Genomic DNA, 10,966 nt, shown 5'->3' with positions numbered 1-10,966 from the left:
GAATGTCACATCAAACATTTTCTTGGAGCTTGGAGGACCTTAACAAACATTTTTACTGAAAAAAATTGGAGATTCGGTTTTGTATCTTCCCAAATTGGTCTAAGTTATGAAATTTATATTTCATTCATAAGAATGATCCTTCCTTTTCCTTATCCACCACAATAGTTAGAAAAAAAAGACATAGAGGCAAAGGTATTAGAAATGTGCGAGATCAGATGTGAATAGGAACTTTATAATAAGGAATCTTAGAAGCAGCAATGCTTGTTACAATTATTATACCTTATTTTGCAACAGGTGAGGTAACCTTCATTGCATAAAAATTACATAGAAGTTATGGTTTTCTTGTCACAGGACATAAAAATTACAGAAGTTATGATTTTCTTGCCACAGGACATAAATTGAGGGAGGTTGTGACTATTTGCGTTGGAGAACCTTAGAAAACCAGTAGGCAGACATCTTTGGATATCTCTTAAGAGTTTTGAAATCTACATAAACCAATCCAAACCTTGATGTGTACCCAGATCTCCATTCAAAATTATCCAGCAGTGACCAAGCAAAGTATCCTATAACATTTGCACCATCTTGAATTGCATGTTGTAAACTTTGTATGTAGCTCTTATAGTAGTTGATCCTTGTTGTATCATTCAGCCCGGCAGGCAATGTCACATTTCCAGGATCATCCATGCCTGCTCACACAAAGCATCATGTAAGGCAATTGAAATAATTTTTCATATAAGCAAAATGCAAGAAATTCGGTATGTTCCTGTGATTGAAACTAAGCTTTCCAAAAAAAATTCCTTAGATAATCACAATTGTGCTTTATGAGATGGGTTGATGCTGATGCTTACCATTTTCAGATAGAAACATGGTTGGATTTCCATAGTTCTCTTTTATATATGTCACGGCTTTGTACAATCCCCAAGGCACAATGTACAGCCAGTATGAATTTGCCTGCAAAATCATCAATCGGTATCCATGTAAAGGTAATTTTATATGTGAAAAATAAAGGTAAATTTTTTTTGTCTAATATACAGAGGACAAAAATATTTTTGACAGCAGCAAAATGCAATATGAGATTGAACAATTAGTTCTATAAGTAAAAAGAAAAGAATCTCATGTATGGGGTTTTGATGATAAATAAGATCTTTCTTCTTCGATTCGCACTGTTTTTGCAGTCTGAGGGGTTTCATACTATTTTTTTTCTTTCATTGATGAATCGTTGATGTTTTTGATTTCCCAGTCTCAATACCATGTGACTTGCAGGTTGATCTTATATCCTCCAACCTTTTTTTTTGTGAATACACAACTTCATATTTTAAATTAATAGAAAATGACTATTCATAAAAATAAATAGAAAAGAATCTTACCCTTAGACCAATTGGCACTCCATCACGTGCATCTGTCAGATTTTGCAATACTCAAATGTAAGGAATCTGGATTTATAATAATATTTGAATGAATGTTTGCAAATGCAATAGAGAAAACATATCATTGGAAAACATTAAAATATAGAGTGTTTAGAGAACCTTACATGCAAAACCTGCATTCCAGTCCATCTGGTAGTCTGTAACTGTTTGCTTGGGTTGTTTTGGATCATACATATAATAAGCTGTATACTGATTAACTCCTAAGAAGTCCATTGAACCCTTAACCATTTGGGCTTGCTTTTCTGTAAATTTAGGCAGTCTTGTCCCAACAATTTCCACCATATTATCAGGGTATTTCCCATATACAATAGGATGAAGAAACCTGACAAACACACAAGTATTTATGTTATGATCGCTATTGAGGGAAATTGTGGATGTAAGCAAGATTAATTCGCAAATCAGAAGTCTGAGAACCATCCAATTTTTTGAAGATTATTATGTGTTTGTATCGGATGGCTCTTAAGCCTACAGTATTTTCTTATGAAGGTAAACAATCCCAAGTCGATTTAAAATTCAGTTGAAGTCTATTAATAATTTCATGAAGTTTCAATGAGAATAGAAGAACTGTTAGATTTGATTGTATAAAGTTTTTTAATATCGATGTTTCAAATCACATTGCATAATTTATCATTTGGATGAAACCAAACATAAGAAAGCATTAGAAAAACCTTAAAAAAAAAAAATTTAAATCTACATCTTGATTTTCTTTTATCTTATCCTTTCTTATACTTGGTGTCATCCCGAACAACCGTAGTTCTTATCTAGGCAACATATATAGAAAGGAGATTTTATTCCTACCAGCCAATATGGAAATCCCTTGATCTTTGGGCAGCTGCCATGTCTTCCGTGGAATTTGTAAGGGGCTCATACCACACGAAGTCCAGAAGAATACCGATTCTTCCCTTCTGCTTCGCCTATGGTCAGAGAAAACACTTTGGTAAGAGTGACCAATTCATGCTGAATAGAGGAAGAGATCTAGTAATCTTTCAGACTAATTTTGTGCATTTAGATTTCTTAAACTTTAAGTCAAATTATAACATTTTTTTGGTATATTTCTATAGGTAACTAAAGAGATTAAAACTAAGTTTTCAATATTTGGGTATTTACAGATCTCTCTATAGAGGCCGTGGAGTGTGAAGTGGTCAAAAAATGTCATTTTAAAACACTCTCCCCATACCCATTATGTTCAACCCCCAATAGCAGCAACCAAGAAAGCTAAAAAATGATCAATTGGTAGTACATGTGTGATCAGCTATTAGTACGTGTGTTATCAACTATTAGTACATTTTTTAGATCTTTTTAATAACAATAATTGAAGAGTCTCTATCATGAAACCTCACGAGCAGACCCCAGTGGCTACTAGATCTCTCCCCCTATTGTTAGTTGATGCCAATTTATTGTTGTAGCATATCTCACCTGGTATTTTTGTCTATAGATATGTACGGCAGCTGCATGTGAGAGCAGCAAATTATGTGCAACAATGTAGGGCTCCGTTGCAGAGTCTCCTTCAGTACAGTTTCCAAATGGAGCAGAGCATCTTGCAGGGGCAAATATGCCATTATCGTAACCAAGAGCAGCAACAACACGTGGCTCGTTGAATGTCATCCAATTTTTCACCCTGTCACCATATGTTTTGAAGCAGAATTCTGCAAATCTTGCATATTCTTCTCTGAACATAATAGATAACAGTTATCAGCACGAGGAACAGACACTCAAGATCCAAAGTTTTGCAAAGATGATTTAATTAATCACTGTAAGTTCGGCTGACAGATCTCTTAAAAAATGAAGGAAAAAGCATTGTCCAAACTAACTTACACAACTTTGAAGTTTAGCAATCCTTTGAAGGCTTTTTCAAGACCTTCCGGTAAATCATAATGATAAAGATTTGCATAGGGTGTGATACCTGAACAAAGAAAAATATAATCAGAATTTGAATGTGTGACAGTTCTTTTGTATTAAAATTTTAGTTTATACTTTATAATCTATCATTAAGACGAGAGAATGCATAAGGAAAAATAGTTTCCATACAATCGAATCTAAAATTAACATGAAAAATTCAACTACAATCTGAATCGCAAGTTGAAGTTATAAAATTAAGAGATCAATGTAAGTCATAAGGCAGGGGTCCCTGGAGAGGGCTTGGGCTCTATATATAAGGAGCTGGAGGTCCATGATTATTTAGGGAGGGGGGGGGCGTTCTTGTAGAAATTATTAATTATAAAATTAAGAGATCGATGTAAGCCATAAACGATCTTGTAGAATGCAAAATACTAGAACAAATACTAGACATGAAGAAACTATTAGAAGTGCAGAGTCATCTATATGAATCCAGAAACAACATTTCAACCACAATCTAAATCGCAGAATTGTTAGGAAATAATGTCATCTATATGAATCCAGAAACAACATTTCAACCACAATCTAAATCACAGAATTGTTAGGAAATAATGGCAAAGTTCTGATACCAGTTGTTAAGAAAAATAGCAGCAGAAATGGGTAAATGGCAAAGCAATAAATACAGCAAGCGTAAAACAGAGAATACTTTAAGCAATTAAGTTCTTCATACAACACTACATTCCATCATGAAATGGGTATTATAATACAAGGACAATAGACGCCAAAAACTAATTTGAAATATAAATCTGGGTGCCATCATCTAGAAGCTTCAAGAATTCAAACTTTGTAATAAATGCTTCACTACTCACAGCGTGCCTTAACATGGTTAACATGACTTAAACCGTTAGTTAACCAATAGACTACGACTACAACTGATAGTTAACCAATAGAAACAGCAAATCACATCTAACAACTTCATTGCTTCACACACAGACATTTTGTTGGATTAAAAAGTCCAATAAAAATAGCCCATTACTAGGAGAAAATTCTAGATCATGAAAAACTGTACTTTTCAGCATTTCTAGTGTCAATATCGAACACTTCGAACCAGAGAGCCACTCCAAAGATCCATTTATGAACAATGCAGAGCATTAATAGTATCCTCACACAATTTTCTGTCAATAATGGTGAATCTTATGTAAATCAGCGTATGGGTCACTTAAAAGTTTCTCTCAATTAAAAAGAGAAAAAAAATTGCAAATTACAAATATAAATGAACTACAAACACAAGAAAACTGGTAACAAGACTCTCCTTTTCCTGATTATGGATCCCTCAATGTGATCTGAAACGTTTTTCAGGTAGGTATATGCATCTGTGTGGGTCATGTGAAAGTGAAAGAGAAAACAGTAAATTGCTTGATGTATAATTAAATTGCATTTTCCTTTTTATTTGATAATAAGTATTAAGTGAAGATTCACAAATATAGAAGATTACTAAGCTATTCTACTGCAAAAAGAAGATCCATCTTAATAAGAGAACATTGAAAATGACTCTTGTAAGTACACTCAATGCTACATCTTTTACCTCTTTCAAGTAGATAGTTAATGAGATTATTGTAGTACTGGACACCCTTGTAATTCACTCGGCCCGTCCCCTCTGCGTCATCAGAGATAAAAAATCAGCAAGGATCAAAACACTTGAACCCTAAAGATCATATTTATGTGATTATATAAAATACTATTGTAATGTAATCCTAAAAGAATGCAACGCCCATCCTAAATTCGACATTAGAGAAAGAAATATGGACATTATAACTGAGAAAGTATTAAATATTCTAGCCATAATGTCCATATGTGGCACCGAGCGAAAAAAAACCATTAGAATGTTTACTTGGAAAAATTCTGGACCAGGATATAGAGAAACGGTATGCATCCATGTTCATCTTTACCATCAGCTCTATATCTTCCTGCACATCAATTACTTGCAGTTAAATTTGGAGTTTAAGATATCTCACATTTAGTTTCTCAGCAACAGAGGATCAGTTACCATCTGTCTGATATAAATCTAAACATGACTATAACACATAGTTACCAGAAATGAGAAACGAGAAATGTAACAACAATGGAACGTGACGAGAAACTTTTAAGAATTCTAATTACTAACATGATTACAATAGCCCATTTATACCTTGTATCGATGGTACTGATCCACCGTAACTTCTGCAGTGGCATTATTAGCTATGTTACCTGCAACAAGTAATGAATCAGAAAATCAGGATCAAGGAGTGGACTGTGTGCGAGCACAATATTTTTGATATTAAAGCAGTAAAAAATAAGCGGTTAGTTCTATAAATTAAAACAATGGTTAAACTATTCACAACAGATAATTAGTAACTAAGCTACCAGCACATTTGTTTGGTATAAACAGAATACAGATAATTAGTAACTAAGCTACCAGCACATTTGTTTGGTATAAACAGAATATATTGAATACTGAAACAAGTTCAATTCAAATTTTATTAGAAACCACTCGCCGATCTGATTTTGCATATGATTTAAAATAATGAGACATTTAACTGTAGTACAAACAAGACTTATATACCTTATACCCTCTGACTTTAAACTTCAACCTCTCTTTCAAAAATATGCCCACTATCTGGCACCTGTTGTAGTGTTTGAAAACATGGTACATTCAACTTTGGTAAAAGTGTGGTGCAGACAGGGTACTGAAAACAAGGTACATTGAATAGTGAACCTATAATTCAAACTCTACTGGGTACTTCTTGTAGTATTCAAAATGCAATACATTCAACTTTGGTATGACAAGGTTGCAAACAGGGTACATTGAATAGTGAATCAAGAATAACTCAAATTATACTGGGTATTCATTATATTTCATAAGGCACAATACTTAGTGAAGGTTTTGCAAATGGGGTTACAAGCAGAGTATGTTTAACCATAGAGGAAACCATGTAGTTAAGCGCATTCAAGCTGGCGTAGTACTGGAATGGGTGACCTCTTGGGAAGTCCTGTTGTTTCACCTCTGTGAGCATCATCTAGATCCAATGAGCGCTAAGTTTTCCATTTATTTTCATAAGAGATGGATTCATGTGAATCACTATTCACAAAACAGGAGTCAATGAATTTTACTCAAAAACTACACAGTTAAATCCTGATAACAATTTCACAATTCAACTTGCTATAGAAAATATCTCCTACTTATCACTCGTTATAGCATTCAAAATGGAATACATTCAACTTTGCAAAAAAAAGTTCATCCTAAGGTAAGTCATGTTACATATTTCAGATTATTTTTAATGCTTTCTTTTGGATCGCCCAATGATTTCCTAAACCCCAAATAGATAAAACTAAAACCCAAATGAGAGCAGTAAGGAGCAAACAAAAAAGAAAAAGAAAACTATAGATTATACCTGGTTTCTTGACAAAAGCATCCCATATGCTGGGCCCTCGTCCCTCGGTACTTGCAGCTCCTTCAACCTGGTAAGCTGAAGTAGCAGTGCCAAAAACAAATCCTTTAGGAAAGCTGGCTCTGCTCAGCCCCCCGGTGTCGATCCCTTGACCTGCCCAATCCAAGGGCTCTGCAATGCAGAAACACATACAAAGCAAAAGACTAACTATCATCTTTTCCATCTCAACTTCTTGCTCTGCTCAGTTGAGCTTCAGCTTGAACAACTCCAACACTTTAAGATTCCTTAAATAGGAAAATCCGCATTAGCAGCCTAGTTATATTCAATAGATAATATCACATGACATGATATCCATCTTTAAAAACTAAAGATCAGCTCAAACTTTAAATGGGAACAGATCCCGAAAGTTAAATTCTATAGTGGTAATTCTAAGAATATAAGCAACACAATATTATAATATAGTAAAATGCTAGATGGTTAAAATTTTTTTTGATGGAGGTCCTTTATGATTTCTATGGGACCAAGGTGGAGTAAGGGTTACTCGTGATGGACACATTCAGTAAGACTTGATTTTTGGTAGGCTTTTTAAGAACCTTTCAACTTGACCGATAAATCAAAGGCCCTTTGACAAATGATTAAATTTTACTGTGTAAACAACAAATAATTTTTATAAACTGTACCAGTGAGTAGTTGAACTTTTTAAAGTGGTCACTGATGTTGGCACCACATTGTCCAAATATATATAGGTTGAGAAGTGTGTGTTATAGAAAGCTTGCGTAAACATAGAATTTTAGATTACTCTATGTGGGGAAGACAACACAATAACTGAGCTCATTCTAATACTTGGGATAAAAGTTGTAAATTTAAAATCCACTCTTACTTATTCAGCACCAATACTTGTTGATTTAATGTTTAACATTTTTGACAACATTGCATTCATAATTGAATGAAATGTATCCACTTGTTCAAAACAAATATCAGCTCCACAACTATTGGTCATACTATTTTTTGAGCTGTTTTGAGCACCTTTTAAAAAAAAGCATGTTGGTGTGGCATTGATGATGTGGTCCTAAAACCTTAGTAAGATGATGTTAAAAAGTTAAGAATGATTTGAAATTTCCACCTAGAATTTTGAAAAACATGTAGTGTTTTATGTATAATGATTTCTAATAAATTTCATGAATAATAGACTTATAAGAAACAAATTTATTCAAAAACCTAGCATCACCAGTAAAGTATAAGAAATAAATTATTTGAAAAATAGATCACGTTTTCTTCTACCAACTACCATTCTTAAAAAAATGTAAAGCACGTGGAAACATTATTCTTTAAAAATTAGGACAACACCTTCAATTTCTCAAATCAATTAATGTATTTTATTTGGGGGAGGTGGGCCTTTCTTTTTCAAATTTCCAGTGAAATTTTAATTTCCTGTAGCTACATGCACTACGTTTCTTTTTGAATTCTCCATGCAACGGGAGGATAAGGATAAGGATGCCCAATATAGAAAAACAAATCTTTAATCAAAAGGGAATAATCTAAAGATTTTGATAAACTACCGACAAATCTGCACCCTTCACTTTCTTTGTGTGAATAGTAGTTAGCCGTAGGAGTTTGGTTTGTTCATTTGACCGTTAGTTTTAGAGACTTTATAGTCCATGAAAGCCCACATTGTATTGAAGCAATCCACCAGCCCAAAGTTATTTGGCATACTCTATTAAATTCAGTCTAGCAGACCCCTTCTTCCATCTGTCGTTTTATCTATGCAAGGACAGTGTTTTGGATGCTCTTGTGTACAATCAAATTTTCAATATTGGTTCCCCCAGAAAAGTGGTATAAGGTAGACACCCACAAGTCAATAAGGATCTTCAAAAGAAAATAGACACCCACAAGTCAAGCATAAGGGTCTTCAAACAAAATTAAAAAATTAAAAAGGTTTAAGATTATAATTACAATATGCTTAGTTTGTATGTCATTTGTTTATTATATTTTTTTATTTTTCGACATCAAGTTTTTATAATATATGAGATTGTGTTGATGCTTTTTGGATTTGATTGTGTAAGTTGTTTGAGCATTAGTATATCTAAACACATTTTATAATCATCATTAAAACATTAGAGAGGTTAAGCGCATGAGTATATCTAAACATATTTTATAATCATCATTAAAACATTAGAGAGGTTAAGTGCATTTTTATATCTAAACACATTTTATAATCATCATTAACACATTAGAGAGGTTAAGTGAGAAATAATTATTATTGCATACACAAGTTGACTTAAAGAGATAGGGAAGGGTAAGAGAAGAGGTTCAAAGAGCTGGAAATGAGAAAACTAATTTACAAGAAAGGGAATTGAAAAATTAAGATTGATCTAAATCTATAATGGAAAAGAAGTATAACAAAACAATTGAATTCAAAAACAAATGACAAATGACATAATTAGTATAGAGTCTCACATTTATTATGGGTCATTTGTTTTCCCTAAGTAGTCTTTAAATGGCCTTGAACTTCAAAATTGTTAGTAATTAGAATTCCTAAAGCATCCTCATATTTTTTGTTCCAAAAGTATTTCATGACATGTTTGAATCCTCAATTGATATGTTCTTGCCTGCTATAGAATTTAGTAATCCTTTTGAGTAGCTTGAATTTTAATTTTTAATCGATTATTTTGATGCAAGGATTTCCTCTAAATGTATGGAAAAGAATAAGTCAAGGCCTATGTTCCTCGTACACTTCTTTGATGTTGTTCAAACTTAACAAATGAGTAGGGTAAACTTTAAGAAACCCCCCTCCAGAAAAATAAAAATAAATTATTGGCAAATATTTCATTATTTTGAAAAATAATTTTTTTTTAAGGCAAAAAGTGGCAAGCCACTATAATATTTTATTAATTTGATTCAAAAAGGTCAACTGGGAAAGAATTAGTGAAGAAAACCCAGCATCGTCCCTTATATATACATAGTTTTTACATAATTTTTGAAACTATTGATAAAAGCATAATTACAATAAGGTGTATCAACTACCACCTGATGATACAATATCAGCTTTCAAAAATTGATTATCAGCACATTCAAAATTCTCAATAATGTTTAATCCATCAAAAAGTCAAAAGCCAAAATCATACCAGAAAACTAGGTTCAGATCCCTATTTATTCTTCCATATCATCATAGCCACGAAAAAACTTGCTAACCATTTCAGACAAACCCTCCCAAGCAATTTTTCAGTCACACATTGAAGCATCTTGCCCACAAACTAGATTGGTATCTGCATTATTCTAGCCCCAACCACAATCTTTCTTAGGTCCCCAACCAGAACATGCCACCTCTGAAAAATTAGGAGACCAATCCAAGCTAGCATGAGACGTCGTGTGCGAAGGGATAACTGATTCAAAAACTAAATTCTAGTCATTCCTTTCTTTAATGTGAAGATTTACATTTCCCAAACTTGGTCCCTAAGAATGAATCAAATTTGAGACCCTTTGTAGATCTATGAGAGCATAACCCACTTTCTTGACTCTCTCTTCGAGTTGAAAACCTAAGGCATGAGAGGTGGCTTGCAGAGAAATTTTCATGTGGAAAGAATTGCGACTATCTATTGACTTCTTAATCGCGTCGAATAGAACGAAACATTCATGCTTGACTAGTAACTAAGAATGAGAAAACAAGCCTCCCACCAAGGCCATACCACTCTAGAGATCATAATGTTGCATAGAGATAGACAATTTGTTATCAACAATAAAAATACCCTGAATTACCTTTTGAGTTAGCGATTGAAGTAGCATAGGAGATTACATAAGGTCCATGGTGTTGGACAAGAAAATGGAGAAGAGGTGCGACGGATAAAGGAAGTGGGGCACCGTAGAAGCCAAAAATTCTTCACCAATAACATACATCAGATAGCTCACCTAACAGTTGGAGAGTGAACTATAAACATCAGGTCAAGCATCACATCACTAACATCAGTAGACAAAACACCTTCATCAGGGCTTGGCGAAATCCCAATGCAAAAATTCTTCGATAGAAGAACCTGATGTTGTTTTTGGTAAAGCTTGTAGGAAGCAACAATATCCATCCCTCTCATCATTTTGAAACAAGAAAGAAATTAGAGAACAAAGTTACCTAATAATTTGGAAAGAAATGTGGTATGGAGAAAGCATATAAATGAAATACATCAAATCTCTTTCCGTATAAACTAGAATGTAGTAGAGCTTTTCGCCATAAGAGCCATGTAAATTCGCATGCATTATGCCCTTAAATAAAGTTGTTTTTTGTAC

General features: G+C 33.5%; 1 protein-coding gene across 1 annotated transcript; it reads right to left on the bottom strand.

The window, feature by feature from the left end:
• Positions 1-216: 216 nt before the first annotated feature.
• LOC149571489 (beta-glucosidase 44-like) lies at positions 217-7,039 on the bottom strand. The gene is made up of 11 exons (XM_089813005.1): positions 6,695-7,039; positions 5,452-5,510; positions 5,155-5,230; positions 4,849-4,920; positions 3,243-3,330; positions 2,844-3,096; positions 2,226-2,341; positions 1,532-1,749; positions 1,368-1,399; positions 849-951; positions 217-686 (listed from the first exon to the last, which is right to left on the bottom strand). The coding sequence occupies exons 1-11, from the start codon at positions 6,912-6,914 to the stop codon at positions 415-417; spliced, it is 1,509 nt and encodes a 502-aa protein (XP_089669131.1). The 5' UTR covers positions 6,915-7,039; the 3' UTR covers positions 217-414.
• Between the last annotated feature and the right edge of the window lie 3,927 nt (positions 7,040-10,966).

Source organism: Cupressus sempervirens, chromosome 2, assembly GCF_028749045.1.
Source record: "Cupressus sempervirens isolate cs-2001-9-10 chromosome 2, ASM2874904v1, whole genome shotgun sequence".
In the NCBI taxonomy this organism is placed as follows: Eukaryota; Viridiplantae; Streptophyta; class Pinopsida; order Cupressales; family Cupressaceae; genus Cupressus; species Cupressus sempervirens.
This window is presented reverse-complemented; position numbering and strand designations above follow the sequence as displayed.

Bases quoted from the DNA above. Each gene is read 5' to 3' on its own strand.
- LOC149571489 (XM_089813005.1), bottom strand. From the start codon at position 6,914: ATGGAAAAGATGATAGTTAGTCTTTTGCTTTGTATGTGTTTCTGCATT. The intron at 5,231-5,451 runs GTATAAATGGGC...ATTGATGTGCAG, and splicing joins ATCAGTACCATCGATACAAG to GAAGATATAGAGCTGATGGT. The intron at 3,331-4,848 runs GTAAAAGATGTA...TTCTTTGTTCAG, and splicing joins TAACTATCTACTTGAAAGAG to GTATCACACCCTATGCAAAT.